Below are 18317 nucleotides of genomic sequence, written 5' to 3'. Positions count from 1 at the left end.
ACACACACACACAACACACACACACACACACACACACACACACACACACACACACACACACACACACACACACACACACACACACACACACACACACAGCATCAGAACACACACACACAGCATCAGAACAACATCAGAACACACACACACAAACACACACACACAGCATCAGAACACACACACACACACACACAATTGCGTTTATCTTTGACCGATATTGCGATATTATTCAAAATAGTGAAAGCATTGATCATGATTCTCATTATCATTGAATAGCCGTGATTTCAGAGTGCTGCTCGGTCTGGAAGCTCTTTGTTCGTCCATCCGGCGCACTTTCATTTTGAAGTTACATTACATGTCACTTGTTAGACGCTTTTATCCAAAGTGAATATGAACGGCTACCATCTGATCGGAGATACAGGGTCCCACGATTCAATAAGGTCAGACTGAAGCATCCTTGGTGCTCCAGTCAATCCTCTCAGTGAGCTGACCCCAGATCAGATGAAGGCTCTTTGAGCAGCCTTTCTCTCATCGATTGTGCCGTTATGTTAAATGTGTGTTCTTTGTGTTTCATGTATTGTGTCTGGATGTTGGACATGGAGCTGCTGTATCGTATCGTAGTGCTGTGGACTATCCCCACAGCAGCAATTTGGGGTGAAGTGACACAACGACATGCTGACTGCAGAGGGACTCGAACTTGCAACCCCCTGATTCGAAGTTCAGCGCACAACCCACTGAGCCACAGCCTCCCATAATCTTGCCGTGAAGGTCCCGTTAGGATACAAGATCTCTTCTTTCACTATCGAGCGCCGCAGTGACGCGTCCTAAAACCAGGAAGTAAGCTGCGCATGGGTTCCTTCGACAAAAACGCAATGCAATCTCGATGCAATAGCTCGAGATAAGGTCTGTGGTTGAAACGCATTGAAGAGACGGGTCGCGTTTTGTCTACCCTACTTTTATCATTTTCGAATCGATAGATTAATTTAACAAAACGCGACCCGTCTCTTCAATGCGTTTCAACCACAGACCTCATCTCGAGCTATTTTCCAAAATCCTATGGAGACATCGCTTTGCGTTTCTGTCGAAGGAACCCATGCGCAGCTTACTTCCTGGTTTTAGGACGCGTCGCGGTGGCGCTCGATCGGTCCTGGTCCGAGTCTTTGATTCCATTTAAATTGTCAACAAAATAAAAGTGATACAAATGGCTGCTGTCAATCTGAGGCATGTACAATCTGAATTGGCCTCGAATTCTAAATTCATGCATTTCTAGTTTGAACACAAAAAGTAGAAGAAGAGAAAGGAGAAGATATTGTAAAACTTAGCGTTTTAACATTTGGCGTTTCAACATCTTTCAGAGTGTTGCTTTTTCATTTAAATAGTTTTTACTTGTACTTTTTTGTGTGTATGCTTTGCTTTATCCATTTGCCTGTACAGCACTTCGGTCTGGAGGTTTAAAGTGCTTTATAAATAAAGTTGTATTGTAAAAGTAAACATAGTAGAAAAACAATACCTAGGAGAAACAGAAGTAGCATCAGAAATAAAAATAGTAGCAGTAGTATTCGACACAGAGGATGTTGTTCATCTCGATCTAGCAATACTTTACTTTTCCTCGATGACAGTATTTGTGTAAACTGTGTGAACCTCCTGAATGAATCTCTTCAAACCCGACGAGCGCCCGCGAGCCAACATGCTTCCCATTACCTCCCACAGATCCCATGTGGTTCCACTCTCCCCTATCTGTCTTGTGGGCAGAGACACAGCGAGAGGGGGGGATGCAGGGGTCCGCGGTGAAGAGTCACTGCTTTTCATTCTCACAAATGTCCCAATCGGCAAGTTCTCTGAATCTTTCAGAGTAATGGTTCAGCCAACCGCTCGCAGCGACCACGTCTGCGTCCCGTCACTGCTGCACACACAAAGCAGGTTTTTCTATATGTGCGCATTTTGTGGGTCGACTACAAAGGATGCATCTGCTTTAAATGGCGCTTTGGGAGGGTTTGCAGCAGGCATCATTTACTGCCAAGCCTCCCTCAGGACTTCAGCCTATGGTTTGGTTTGGTGGCAGCGAATTGCAATGCTATGTCTGATTGAGTCCGTCATGAACCACAACACAGTGTCACATGGACAGAGGGAGAACATCTACAGAGACTTGTTTCTGCTGGGTGTCAATCTGCTCTCCATATGTTCCAACATATGTGTTTTATGTTGGTGGATTTATTTAAATTGTCTTAAATGACGATTTAATCTTGGTTTTGAGGAAGGGATGCTTCACACCGACATATACATAAGAGCACATGTGTCAAACTCGAGGCCCGGGGGCCAAATCCGGCCCTTGGTGGATTCAATTTCGGCCCGCAGGATAATTTCTAATTCCTATTAGATCTGGCCCGCCGGTATATTGCACCTTCCCTCCATCCTGAGGGTCTCCTCCGCTCAGAGCCCAAACATTGATGACCCTGCACCCGAGATGAGAGGCCAAGTATCTGAGCTAGCATCTCAGAGCAGCAACCTGAGTTCAATGGATGCTTCCTTCTGCACTTTCTCTCACGACAGCAGGGCATGTTTGTTACTCTTTGAGGGGAATAGTTTTGTTGAAGCTGTTGTTGGCCTGTGGAGAAATGTACTCATAAGAAGTGACTCTGGAGAAGCTGCAGATAGAGCCATGAGAAATGAAAGCAGCTGATTATGTAATGTTGTTTTTATAGGTAATAATTTAAGCTTTGTTAGTTCCAGGTTTAATTTGTGCAATAAGTTCATTTCAATAAGTTCTGCAATAAACATTGAACCAGTCCGGACCTCGACTAGCACCCACTTTTTAATGTTGGTCCACTGTGTGTTTGAGTCTGACCCCCCTGCTTAAGAGTATCTCCAACTGAGCAAGTACATGATGTGGAAAAGGATTGATGACGAGGGGCTAAAATGTTTTTTTAGGAGAAACGAGCTGCAGTTTTTTTCTTTTCTTTTTCTTTTGCTGGACAAATGAAAGGCACATAAAAACCTTTGTCATAAAAATGTATTATTACAGTACACTGTACTTTACTCACGGTCCTTTTTCATAATTATTTTTCGCGCATTATTGAACTTAAACGCATCTCCAATGGAAAGTGTGGAGAAAAATAAATCTGTTTTAGATATCCGATATGTTTGAGTTTTGATTTACACTTGTGCGATTCGACGTTGAAGGATAGTAAATCTCTGTACGTTGAAGAGGGGGTAGGAGAAGCTTCCACTTACACACTCGGTGGTGGTGATGTGCACGTTGCTGCTGATGAAGGACAGCCCGTCGTTCATGCTCACTTGCAGGTAAATCACCCTGAAAGAAAACACGTGCAAAGTCAGAAGTGTTTCTCACGTTGGGATGCAACAACAAGCACGTCCGCAGACGCTTATTTGGACTGAGGCGCTTCCTCCTCAGGTTTGTTTGACTAGAGTGATGTAGTTTGAACTCGGGTTCACTTTGTATCACGTCACTGAAACTGTGAGGTAGTGAGGAAGTGAAAATGTGAAAATGTAATTTGAACCAACAGGAAAGACACGAGGGACTGAGCAGAGAGATCTGCACAGATGCTGCAACCCCCGTTTTTACTCCACAGATCTCTGGCGATAGAAAATGCAAAACAGCACCCGATACATTTTGTTTACGACCTTCGTTTCACTTGTAATTGAGCAATCTGAGCCCAAATGAAAAAACCCAATGGTTGTTTCCACTGTGGTTCAAACCAGAGGAGGAAAACAAAGTGAAGGTGTGAATCACTCCGACACACGGCAGGCACCGCGGCCGAAGTGGGACGGACGCACTGCTGCAATGAAGTCAAAGTGGAAAAATATGTTGTTTTTTATGGTTCTGGGCAACTTGTGTGTTTTTCCACTTCTCTTCCACTTATTCTCCTCTTGTCTTTAAAGAGTCCTCTCCTGCTGATGTTCAGGTGTATATCAGTATGTAGTGTCTCTACTTTAAAGAGTCCTCTCCTGCTGATGTTCAGGTGTATGTCAGTGTGTAGTGTCTCTACTTTAAAGAGTCCTCTCCTGCTGATGTTCAGGTGTATATCAGTATGTAGTGTCTCTACTTTAAAGAGTTCTCTCCTGCTGATGTTCAGGTGTATATCAGTATGTATTGTCTCTACTTTAAAGAGTCCTCTCCTGCTGATGTTCAGGTGTATATCAGTATGTAGTGTCTCTACTTTAAAGAGTCCTCTCCTGCTGATGTTCAGGTGTATATCAGTGTGTAGTGTCTCTACTTTAAAGAGTCCTCTCCTGCTGATGTTCAGGTGTATATCAGTATGTAGTGTCTCTACTTTAAAGAGTCCTCTCCTGCTGATGTTCAGGTGTATATCAGTATGTAGTGTCTCTACTTTAAAGAGTCCTCTCCTGCTGATGTTCAGGTGTATATCAGTATGTAGTGTCTCTACTTTAAAGAGTCCTCTCCTGCTGATGTTCAGGTGTATATCAGTAGGTAGTGTCTCTACTTTAAAGAGTCCTCTCCTGCTGATGTTCAGGTGTATATCAGTATGTAGTGTCTCTACTTTAAAGAGTCCTCTCCTGCTGATGTTCAGGTGTATATCAGTATGTAGTGTATCTACTGCAACATGTCTCCATGCTTTTGGTTGATTGGTCAATCACTTACAGATGTCCCGCCCCTTAGCCTATCACGTACAATGTGTGTTTTTTAGCCTTCGTAGACCATCTCCATGCACACAAACCGATATAACACACTGCAGGAAAAGATGCCTAAAAAGCATATTAGGGCTTGTTTGAGTAAAATAAACAAATCTAAATTGTTAGAATACTCAGGTAAAGCACAAGTACCTCCAACTTATACTTAAGTATGAGTACACATACAGTACACATCCTTGCATTTTAATGTTATAAGTTGTCAATGTAGAGATATTTAAGTTACTTTTCAAGATCCTGGGTTGATTAGTTTTACAATACTGCATCATATCATACAAGCATATTTGTGTTTTATAAGTTTTGCCACTTGACTTAAACGCTAACTGAAATCTGAGAGATGTTTTCTGTTGAATCTAGTACTCACACTTTAGCATTTTGCGACTTAAGGATGCATTAAAAACATGAACTTGAGGAGGCTTCTTCTCTATCAGTGTTCCAACCCCAGCTGTTCGTTGTCAGAAAGGTATGTCTGCTGTTGATCATGAACTTCAACCACTTCGACCCCCCCCACTCCACTTCTAAGAACTAGCCAGACAGCTGAGTGCAGACGGGTTTATCGGTCAAACGGCTTCCTTCCATCTGCCAGACCTCGTTTACTTCCACCTGGACATCCACACAGTGAGAGGTGTGTGTGTGTGTGTGGGGGGGGGGGAACAGGACGGGAACAGGCTCCAAAATGAGGTCACGTGAAATTCCCAGAATTGTTTTTCCCAAACTCGGAGGAGAGGAGGGGATCGTGAGGACAATCAGGACAAAACAGAGACTTAGACAGAGACGAGGGGATCGTGAGGACAATCAGGACCAAACAGAGACTTAGACAGAGAGGAGGGGATCGTGAGGACAATCAGGACAAAACAGAGACTTAGACAGAGAGGAGGGGATCGTGAGGACAATCAGGACAAAACAGAGACTTAGACAGAGAGGAGGGGATCGTGAGGACAATCAAGACAAAACAGAGACTTAGACAGAGAGGAGGGGATCATGAGGACAATCAGGACAAAACAGAGACTTAGATAGAGACGAGGGGATCGTGAGGACAATCAGGACAAAACAGAGACTTAGACAGAGAGGAGGGGATCGTGAGGACAATCAAGACCAAACAGAGACTTAGACAGAGACGAGGGGAGTTTAGACTGAAGGACAGAGGGGGAGAAGTACTCAGGTCTTGTACTTGAGTAAAAGTAGAAGCACTCAGATCTTGTGCTTGAGTAAAAGTAGAAATACTCAGATATTGTACTTGACTAAAAGTAGAAGTACTCAGATCTTGTACTTGAGTAAAAGTAGAAGTACTCTGATCTTGTACTTGAGTAAAAGTAGAAATACTCAGATATTGTACTTGACTAAAAGTAGAAGTACTCAGATATTGTACTTGAGTAAAAGTAGAAGTACTCAGATCTTGTACTTGAGTAAAAGTAGAAGTACTCAGATCTTGTATTTGAGTAAAAGTAGAAGTACTCAGATCTTGTATTTGAGTAAAAGTAGAAGTACTCAGATCTTGTACTTGAGTAAAAGTAGAATTACTCAGATCTTGTACTTGAGTAAAAGTAGAAGTACTCAGATCTTGTACTTGACTAAAAGTAGAAGTACTCAGGTCTTGTACTTGACTAAAAGTAGAAGTACTCAGATCTTGTACTTGAGTAAAAGTAGAAGTACTCAGATCTTGTACTTGACTAAAAGTAGAAGTACTCAGATTTTGTATTTGAGTAAAAGTAGAAGTACTCAGATCTTGTACTTGAGTAAAAGTAGAAGTACTCAGATCTTGTACTTGACTAAAAGTAGAAGTACTCAGATTTTGTATTTGAGTAAAAGTAGAAGTACTCAGATCTTGTATTTGAGTAAAAGTAGAAGAACTCAGATCTTGTATTTGAGTAAAAGTAGAAGTACTCAGATCTTGTATTTGAGTAAAAGTAGAAGTACTCAGATCTTGTACTTGAGTAAAAGTAGAAGTACTCAGATATTGTATTTGAGTAAAAGTAGAAGTACTCAGATCTTGTATTTGAGTAAAAGTAGAAGAACTCAGATCTTGTACTTGAGTAAAAGTAGAAGTACTCAGATATTGTACTTGAGTAAAAGTAGAAGTACTCAGATCTTGTACTTGAGTAAAAGTAGAAGTACCAGAGTGTAGGAATACTCTGTTACAGTAAAAGTCCTGCATTCAAAATGTTCCTCAAGTGAAAGTAGAAAGTATTCTCATCAAAATATAGTGAAAGACAGTAAAAGTAGTCGTTGTGCAGATTGGTCCATTTCAGAATAATATATATGATATGTTTAATAATTATTACCTCTCTACATTTAAAAAAGGATGAAAATGAGGAATCATTGAACACAGATTTGGTTCTGGAGTAAGAACGGAGGGTGAATGTGGGGTTGAGTGTTCTCTGTTATAAAACATCAAACATGTCGTATTAGTTGAAGTGAAGCTCTTGACATTAAGACACATCACACAGGAAAATCAAATCAAAGTTAGTTTTAGTTTTGGAGAAACTCTAACATACTGCCAGTGTTATAATGTAATCTTTTATTGGATACGTTTCTGAGAGCAGAAAGCCTAGAAGCCTGGAACAGAAACACAATGTTGAAAAGAGAAGAAGGAGCCAGAGAAAACTCACAAGTGTGGACTTGAGGAAGTGGAGGAAATAAAGTATTTGGGAGGAAATGTTAGTTTGTAGAGCGCCCTGTCTCACAGCTGTTAGACAAGGAAGTACAACAGACAGGACACACACACACACACACACACACACACACACACACACACACACACACACACACACACACACACACACACACACACACACACACACACACACACACACACACACACACACACACACACACACACACACACACACACACACACACACACACACACACACACACACACACACACACACACAACACACACACACACACACACACACTGGATTTAGCAGGCACTTCACTAGAGTCCATCTGCTGCTCATTAGTTGGCGAGGGTCACTCCAGCTTAAAAGACAAATCTACATTAACGAGCGGACATGCTTTTTATTTACTATTTCATCTTCCTTTGTACAAGTGGCAAACATTGTTCTTTTAGTGCATTATTTATATTTAAAGACGTCCTATTGTACTTATTTCAGGTGTATATCAGTATGTAGTGTCTCTACTTCATGTCTCCATGCTTTAATGTTCTTTTCACCCTCTGTCTGAAACCAGAGCCCAGTCTGCTCTGATTGGTTAGCTGGCCGGCTCTGTTGTGATTGGTCGACCACTTAGAGATGTCCCGCCCCTTCGCCTATCACATACAAGGTGTTGGAGCGCTAACCAATAGAAGCGTGAGTGTTACATAGTGATGTCACTATGTTAAGGAGGTCAACAAAGACGGGAAGTGGCATTTTAGGCTTTGCAGACCATTAACATGCACATAAACCGATATACCTCACTACAGGAAATCCCCCAAAAGCATACTAGGACCCCTTTAATATTCCAAACTCTTCAGCAAGTCCTATATCAGTCAAAATAATCTCAATCTGTTATTTTTTCCACTTCTTGAAAGCCTAACCGGAGCAGTTTTTCCTCCCTGCAGAGAGTCGCGCTGCACACACACACATGTCCACACAGTTGAAAGGCCTGAGTAGCTGCTGTAAGGCTTTGATCAGTCGGACCTGCACACGCACACTGACAGGAGGGGGGGGGGGGTGACAGAGGCAAAGACAACACAGATACTGAGAGAAAAATTACCAGACGGGGAAAACAAGAGGGTGAAGAAAGAGCCACGGTGGCACCGAGAGGGGGGGAAGAAGATATGAGTAGGATCTGAGAGTCAGGAGGTTCAGTTTTATGGCGTCTAATGGAACATTTTAAAGTAAATACAGCGGAAGATACAAAGTTTAAAGGAGGCAAAGGAACACGATGTACCCTCAGATTTACGACCCTTCTGCTGAGGGTTCGATTAAAAGCAGACTAATTCCCCTCTTTAAGGACTCTTTAAAGTAGAGACACTACATGCTGATATACACCTGAACATCAGCAGGAGAGGACTCTTTAAAGTAGAGACACTACATGCTGATATACACCTGAACATCAGCAGGAGAGGACTCTTTAAAGTAGAGACACTACATGCTGATATACACCTGAACATCAGCAGGAGAGGACTCTTTAAAGTAGAGACACTACATACTGATATACACCTGAACATCAGCAGGAGAGGACTCTTTAAAGTAGAGACACTACATACTGATATACACCTGAACATCAGCAGGAGAGGACTCTTTAAAGTAGAGGCACTACATACTGATATACACCTGAACATCAGAGGAGAGGACTCTTTAAAGTAGAGACACTACATACTGATATACACCTGAACATCAGCAGGAGAGGACTCTTTAAAGTAGAGACACTACATACTGATTTACACCTGAACATCAGCAGGAGAGGACTCTTTAAAGTAGAGACACTACATACTGATATACACCTGAACATCAGCAGGAGAGCACTCTTTAAAGTAGAGACACTACATACTGATATACACCTGAACATCAGCAGGAGAGGACTCTTTAAAGTAGAGACACTACATACTGATATACACCTGAACATCAGCAGGAGAGGACTCTTTAAAGTAGAGGCACTACATACTGATATACACCTGAACATCAGCAGGAGAGGACTCTTTAAAGTAGAGACACTACATACTGATATACACCTGAACATCAGCAGGAGAGGACTCTTTAAAGTAGAGACACTACATACTGATTTACACCTGAACATCAGCAGGAGAGGACTCTTTAAAGTAGAGACACTACATACTGATATACACCTGAACATTAGCAGGAGAGCACTCTTTAAAGTAGAGACACTACATACTGATATACACCTGAACATCAGCAGGAGAGGACTCTTTAAAGTAGAGACACTACATACTGATATACACCTGAACATCAGCAGGAGAGGACTCTTTAAAGTAGAGACACTACATACTGATATACACCTGAACATCAGCAGGAGAGGACTCTTTAAAGTAGAGACACTACATACTGATATACACCTGAACATCAGCAGGAGAGGACTCTTTAAAGTAGAGACACTACATACTGATATACACCTGAACATCAGCAGGAGAGGACTCTTTAAAGTAGAGACACTACATACTGATATACACCTGAACATCAGCAGGAGAGGACTCTTTAAAGTAGAGACACTACATACTGATATACACCTGAACATCAGCAGGAGAGGACTCTTTAAAGTAGAGACACTACATTCTGATATACACCTGAACATCAGCAGGAGAGGACTCTTTAAAGTAGAGACGCTACGTACTGATATACACCTGAACATCAGCAGGAGAGGACTCTTTAAAGTAGAGACGCTACGTACTGATATACACCTGAACATCAGCAGGAGAGGACTCTTTAAAGTAGAGACGCTACATACTGATATACACCTGAACATCAGCAGGAGAGGACTCTTTAAAGTAGAGATGCTACATACTGATATACAACTGAACATCAGCAGGAGAGGACTCTTTAAAGTAGAGACACTACATACTGATATATACCTGAACATCAGCAGGAGAGGACTCTTTAAAGTAAGAGACACTACATACTGATATACACCTGAACATCAGCAGGAGAGGACTCTTTAAAGAAGAGACACTACATACTGATATACACCTGAACATCAGCAGGAGAGGACTCTTTAAAGTAGAGACACTACATACTGATATACACCTGAACATCAGCAGGAGAGGACTCTTTAAAGTAGAGATACTACATGCTGATATACACCTGAACATCAGCAGGAGAGGACTCTTTAAAGTAGAGACACTACATACTGATATACACCTGAACATCAGCAGGAGAGGACTCTTTAAAGTAGAGACACTACATACTGATATACACCTGAACATCAGCAGGAGAGGACTCTTTAAAGTAGAGACACTACATACTGATATACACCTGAACATCAGCAGGAGAGGACTCTTTAAAGTAGAGACACTACATACTGATATACACCTGAACATCAGCAGGAGAGGACTCTTTAAAGTAGAGACACTACATACTGATATACACCTGAACATCAGCAGGAGAGGACTCTTTAAAGTAGAGACACTACATACTGATATACACCTGAACATCAGCAGGAGAGGACTCTTTAAAGTAGAGACACTACATACTGATATACACCTGAACATCAGCAGGAGAGGACTCTTTAAAGTAGAGACACTACATACTGATATACACCTGAACATCAGCAGGAGAGGACTCTTTAAAGTAGAGACACTACATACTGATATACACCTGAACATCAGCAGGAGAGGACTCTTTAAAGTAGAGACACTACATACTGATATACACCTGAACATCAGCAGGAGAGGACTCTTTAAAGTAGAGACACTACATACTGATATACACCTGAACATCAGCAGGAGAGGACTCTTTAAAGTAGAGACACTACATACTGATATACACCTGAACATCAGCAGGAGAGGACTCTTTAAAGTAGAGACGCTACGTACTGATATACACCTGAACATCAGCAGGAGAGGACTCTTTAAAGTAGAGACGCTACATACTGATATACACCTGAACATCAGCAGGAGAGGACTCTTTAAAGTAGAGACGCTACATACTGATATACAACTGAACATCAGCAGGAGAGGACTCTTTAAAGTAGAGACACTACATACTGATATACACCTGAACATCAGCAGGAGAGGACTCTTTAAAGTAGAGACACTACATACTGATATACACCTGAACATCAGCAGAGTAGTACATATTATTATTAGTTTGTGGTATAACTTCATTCTTGATATGTTATAGTGTATTCTGGAGATACCCTATAGATATGTGTGCCACGGTAGACCAGTGTGCTTTAAAGACTGGTTTCTCTCTGTAATTCAGGACAGCGTGGAGGTTCACCGCGGCATGTTCTGGCATATCTTCAGAGCCTCTTTCTATTTTTAGCTGCACAGAGATGTAGAAAAGAGAAATGCAGCCACGGATGGGTATCATAAAAAAGACTTAATGCATGGCAGGCTTCTTATGGTCTGTGTCCGTGTGTGTGTGTGTGTGTGTGTGTGTGTGTGTGTGTGTGTGTGTGTGTGTGTGAGATAACTTTTTTTTGACGAATGTTTGCAATTCACTTTAATCACATTTTGGAAAGTTCAGCTTTATTAATTGGTCTCTTTTAGTCTCTGGATGTTGAATAATGTCATTTAAATAAAAAGCAGGTCCGCTCGTTAATGTAGATTTGTCTTTTAAGCTGGAGTGACCCTCGCCAACTAATGAGCAGCAGATGGACTCTAGTGAAGTGCCTGCTAAGTCCAGTGTGTGTGTGTGTGTGTGTGTGTGTGTGTGTGTGTGTGTGTGTGTGTGTGTGTGTGTGTGTGTGTGTGTGTGTGTGTGGGAATCATTAATTTTAGGGTGAAGACTTGGTTATGGTTAAGGTTAGGATAAGTCTCCAGGAAATGCATGTAAGACAATGTAAGGTCCCCTGAAGTGATGTGTATGTGTGTGTGTGTGTGTGTGTGTGTGTGTGTGTGTGTGTGTGTGTGTGTGTGTGTGTGTGTGTGTGTGTGTGTGTGTGTGTGTGTGTACAGATGTTTCTCTCTGTTTGAAGTGAAAGAATTAGAGATGAATAAGAAATGATAAATAAGAGGCACCTACTTTCCAAGTTCTTCGATGACAGGAGCCGGGCACAGTAGGAATGTGTCTTGTACACTCGCCGGCTTTTCCGCTAGAAGGAAATACAACATTTCAATAAATAAATAAGCACTTCTCAGTCTCTGTGTTATAGTGAACTAAACACAATCATTCGACATGTGCTTTGAGAGGTGACAGAGCCACACTTTGATCTCTGTATATGTGCTTCAAAAGACAGACCCCATATCTTTCTGAATGAATGTTGACAAAAGCTGATATTCTATTTGAATTGGACTATTTCCCCTCGTGAAACAGAAGTATGATGAGGTGTCTTCCTCTGAGGATCCACTTAAGAGCTACAACTAATGGTTATTTTCACATTTGATTAATCTGCCAATTCCGTCTTGATTATGTCATTAAGTCTGAGGTGTCTAAAATGTCAGGAAATAGAAAAAACAAGTAGATTTGCTTTTCTCAAAGTCCAACATGATGTCTTTAACACTAATTAGGTTATAAACTGAAACAAGCAGGACATTAGAGAGGCTGGAAATGAAATGTTCTGACATTTTTGCAAAAAGAAAAAGGCTTAACTGATTATTCAAATAGTAGGAACAGTTTTTTTGTTCATAATCTAAGTAACCCATTCACTGTATTTTTTATTAATTATTTAGGATTCACATTGTAAAAATACAGTATTCTGATCTGACAACGTTTGCCTACGAGAAATACAACGAATAAAAGACTGAAAATGACCCAAACCTAGGCTGATCTGAGACATATTAGACAGTTACAAGCCCAGTGTGTGTGTGTGTGTGTGTGTGTGTGCGTGCGTGTGTGTGTGTGTGTGTGTGTGTGTGTGTGTGTGTGTGTGTGTGTGTGTGTGTGTGTGTGTGTGTGTGTGTGTGTACTCACTGACTGTGACGGTGTCGTTGATTTTGAAGCTGCAGAGCACCTGGTTGATGTTCCTGGCGTGGAGGAAGCCGTTCCCTCTCACCACCACTTGGAAAGACTCTGGAGGCAAAGGCCAACACATTGATCGTTTGTATACTCTTTGGCAAACAACATTACATTTCATACGGCACGTGTTGTACATCATGATCGTTTTCACGAGATAGTGACAACTCAGCAGAGGTGGGACGTAGTGGAGTACAAATACTTCGTTACTGTAATTAAGTATATGTTTCTACTTATTTTTCTGACGACTTTTTACTTTGACTTCTTACATGTTGAACTCAAATACCTGTACTTTCTACTTCGTACATGTTGAACTGAAATACCTGTACTTTCTACTTCTCACATGTTGAACACAAATACCTGTACTTTCTACTTCTTACATTTTGAACTCAAATACCTGAACTTTCTACTTCTTACATGTTGAACCCAAATACCTGTACTTTCTACTTCTTACATGTTGAACTCAAATACCTGAACTTTCTACTTCTTACATGTTGAACCCAAATACCTGTACTTTCTACTTCTCACATGTTGAACACAAATACCTGTACTTTCTACTTCTTACATGTTGAACCCAAATACCTGTACTTTCTACTTCTTACACGTTGAACACAAATACCTGTACTTTCTACTTCTCACATGTTGAACCCAAATACCTGTACTTTCTACTTCTTACATGTTGAACTCAAATACCTGTACTTTCTACTTCTTACATGTTGAACCCAAATACCTGTACTTTCTACTTCTTACATGTTGAACCCAAATACCTGTACTTCCTACTTCTTACATGTTGAACTCAAATACCTGTACTTTCTACTTCTTACATGTTGAACCCAAATACCTGTACTTTCTACTTCTTACATGTTGAACCCAAATACCTGTACTTTCTACTTCTTACACGTTGAACACAAATACCTGTACTTTCTACTTCTCACATGTTGAACCCAAATACCTGTACTTTCTACTTCTTACATGTTGAACTCAAATACCTGTACTTTCTACTTCTTACATGTTGAACCCAAATACCTGTACTTTCTACTTCTTACATGTTGAACTCAAATACCTGTACTTTCTACTTCTTACATGTTGAACCCAAATACCTGTACTTTCTACTTCTTACATGTTGAACCCAAATACCTGTACTTTCTACTTCTTACATGTTGAACCCAAATACCTGTACTTTCTACTTCTCACATGTTGAACCCAAATACCTGTACTTTCTACTTCTTACATGTTGAACCCAAATACCTGTACTTTCTACTTCTTACATGTTGAACTCAAATACCTGAACTTTCTACTTCTCACATGTTGAACACAAATACCTGTACTTTCTACTTCTTACATGTTGAACCCAAATACCTGAACTTTCTACTTCTTACATGTTGAACTCAAATACCTGTACTTTCTACTTCTCACATGTTGAACTCAAATACCTGTACTTTCTACTTCTTACATGTTGAACTCAAATACCTGTACTTTCTACTTCTTACATGTTGAACACAAATACCTGTACTTTCTACTTCTTACATGTTGAACTCAAATACCTGTACTTTCTACTTCTTACATGTTGAACTCAAATACCTGTACTTTCTACTTCTTACATGTTGAACTCAAATACCAGTACTTTCTACTTCTTACATGTTGAACTCAAATACCTGTACTTTCTACTTCTTACATGTTGAACTCAAATACCTGTACTTTCTACTTCTTACATGTTGAACTCAAATACCAGTACTTTCTACTTCTTACATGTTGAACTCAAATACCTGTACTTTCTACTTCTTACATGTTGAACACAAATACCTGTACTTTCTACTTCTTACATGTTGAACTCAAATACCTGTACTTTCTACTTCTTACATGTTGAACCCAAATACCTGAACTTTCTACTTCTTACATGTTGAACTCAAATACCTGTACTTTCTACTTCTTACATGTTGAACACAAATACCTGTACTTTCTACTTCTTACATGTTGAACTCAAATACCAGTACTTTCTACTTCTTACATGTTGAACACAAATACCTGTACTTTCTACTTCTTACATGTTGAACTCAAATACCTGTACTTTCTACTTCTCTCATGTTGAACTAAAATACCTGTACTTTCTACTTCTTACATGTTGAACTCAAATACCTGTACTTTCTACTTCTTACATGTTGAACACAAATACCTGTACTTTCTACTTCTTACATGTTGAACACAAATACCTGTACTTTCTACTTCTTACATGTTGAACTCAAATACCAGTACTTTCTACTTCTTACATGTTGAACACAAATACCTGTACTTTCTACTTCTTACATGTTGAACACAAATACCTGTACTTTCTACTTCTCTCATGTTGAACTCAAATACTTGTACTTTCTACTTCTTACATGTTGAACACAAATACCTGTACTTTCTACTTCTTACATGTTGAACACAAATACCTGTACTTTCTACTTCTTACATGTTGAACTCAAATACCTGTACTTTCTACTTCTTACATGTTGAACTCAAATACCTGTACTTTCTACTTCTCACATGTTGAACTCAAATACCTGTACTTTCTACTTCTTACATGTTGAACACAAATACCTGTACTTTCTACTTCTCTCATGTTGAACTCAAATACTTGTACTTTCTACTTCTTACATGTTGAACACAAATACCTGTACTTTCTACTTCTTACATGTTGAACACAAATACCTGTACTTTCTACTTCTTACATGTTGAACTCAAATACCTGTACTTTCTACTTCTTACATGTTGAACTCAAATACCTGTACTTTCTACTTCTCACATGTTGAACTCAAATACCTGTACTTTCTACTTCTTACATGTTGAACTCAAATACCTGTACTTTCTACTTCTTACATGTTGAACACAAATACCTGTACTTTCTACTTCTCACATGTTGAACACAAATACCTGTACTTTCTACTTCTCTCATGTTGAACACAAACTCTGAATGGCTTTCTCTTTTAGGTTTGGGTTATATAACATTTAACTGTGTCACCAAAACAAAACAGCTTAAAACAAGATATCTGGAAAATATCCAGAACTGTAGAATGTGGAAACATTATGATTTAAATCGAATGGCGCTAAAGTTAACCGTATTAGTGCAAATGGCAGAAAGTAAATTACAGAGCTACAAAATGCAAGAGCGAAGCAATGTGGTTTTCTTAGTAAATAACTTTAATATTCTTGGAGAACATTCAATATCTCCACTGCCTCTCTCTCAGGGTTAGTCCTTTTAATGAGACTCTTTAATATTTTCCCACTGCCAATCATTTCCTGTAAGTGACCTGGACGCCCATATAAGGACGTGTCTGGGATTGTCATTACGGACGTGAGAAAAAGAGAGACACACACACAGATCAAGAAATGATGGCACTAGTGTGTGTGAGCGTGTGTGTGTGTGCGTGTGCGCGTGTGTGTGTGTGTGTGTGTTTCCCCACCTCCTGCACACACGCTGGAGGGCTCGGCCGCCAAAATCTCAATGCAGGATTTCTTGATGATCTGGAGGAATAATTGAGGAGAAAGTTATTTTCTACCATGAAACTGTTGCCGACATCTTTAGCACAGCTTAACCAATTAGACTTGGTCATCAACAGTACAGTAAAACATGTTCTAAGGCTTTCCGTTTCACCTTTTATTGAGTGTCCCACTTTGTAAAACTTGCAATGCTTGTTTCGAACACACAAAAACATTAGAGGGAAATATAAAATGTAGATTTTCTATCTGATTTTATGACAAGTTATTTCCTACATATCAGTTCATTTAATTATACAACAAGTATTTCTTAGTGCCTTTGTGAAAATGTCTATTAAATAGTGTTATATTCTTTGATATTTCATTTACATTTGACTTACGCATATGTGTGGTGCCGTGTTAGGAACAGTAACTAAATGTGGTTATATACTGTAGTAGTATATATTATTTTATATGCCTTGTCGGTTCGATTAAATTTTGTTCCGTTTTTGTTTTAGCTGTTTTAACTTTTAAATGCACTGTAAGGCGACCTTGGGTGTCCTGAAAGGCGACCTTGGGTGTCCTGAAAGGCGCCTCGAAATAAAATGTATTATTATTATTATTAGACTCAACGGTCGGCTTACTTTGCTCTGTAGATGTGTGTTTCAGTGTAAACAAAGACTTACAGTTCAAAAGTAAGAACAACTACTTTCGATTATAACCGTGTCCGTTTACCATAAATCAGTATTTCTGCTTTTAAACTCTTACACTATGCAAAACAACGAGGTGCCTGATGAAGAACAAAGTGCTCTGTGTACTCGAACTTAAGTCAGTTTTCACCGAGGGAGTAATAAAAGATAGTTGTCCGAACGCAGGACAGACTCGTGGATAAATACACGGACGTGGCCCGAAGCTACAGGAAGTCTCTCCGGCACAAAGAAGAGTTTATTTACCGAATCGATGACTCCTCGGAGAGCGTGGAAGCCGCCCATCACAGGAAACACGTGCTCGATGGTGTCCGCAATGGTGGCCAGCTTCAGAGGGAGAGGTGAGGAAAGAGATTCACAAAACAATGATTGAACAATCGACTGAATAAGTTCATTGTACATGTGATGTTTCGGTGTTGTTATTTTCCTACGACACTGTTGTGATTGGCTGTGAATAAGAAAACCATCTATTTCTATTTATTTACTTTTCCGAGAAAGGCGCAGGTAACATACGATTCTTTTCTTCTCCATGCTCCTTTTCGGGTACGGTGTGTTTATAGAGACATGTTTTGTAAATAATTGTTAGACATTAAGTTGTGCGTACCATGAACATTGCATAACATGTGCTAACGGGAACACGGCTAATGTCTTCCACCTGTGAATACTGGAAGTGAAATCCTATCTTAACACACTTTCATTTCCTTTTCATGGAACAAATAAAAATGAAATGAAAGTGAGTAAGTGTGTGGTATGTTCCCATTAACACATGTTATCCATATTTTGAAGTAACATTAACTACTTCCTCCGTTGTGCAAAGACGCTCACTTGAGATGTTTTTGCTTCTTTAACAAAATGCTCAGAATTGTTACGGAAACAACTTTGCTGAATCAGTTGTGACGTAGCAATCTTT

General features: G+C 40.0%; 1 protein-coding gene across 1 annotated transcript in view; it reads right to left on the bottom strand.

The window, feature by feature from the left end:
- Nucleotides 1-18317, bottom strand: part of antxr1c (ANTXR cell adhesion molecule 1c) — a 57022-nt gene that overhangs the window by 13611 nt on the left and 25094 nt on the right. Inside the window, 5 exon segments of the mRNA XM_034107154.1 lie at nt 3199-3310; nt 12315-12384; nt 13203-13301; nt 16688-16748; nt 17654-17734. Of these exon segments, the coding sequence (XP_033963045.1) occupies nt 3199-3310; nt 12315-12384; nt 13203-13301; nt 16688-16748; nt 17654-17734 (423 nt within the window).

Source organism: Pseudochaenichthys georgianus, chromosome 19 (genome assembly GCF_902827115.2).
Source record: "Pseudochaenichthys georgianus chromosome 19, fPseGeo1.2, whole genome shotgun sequence".
In the NCBI taxonomy this organism is placed as follows: Eukaryota; Metazoa; Chordata; class Actinopteri; order Perciformes; family Channichthyidae; genus Pseudochaenichthys; species Pseudochaenichthys georgianus.
This window is presented reverse-complemented; position numbering and strand designations above follow the sequence as displayed.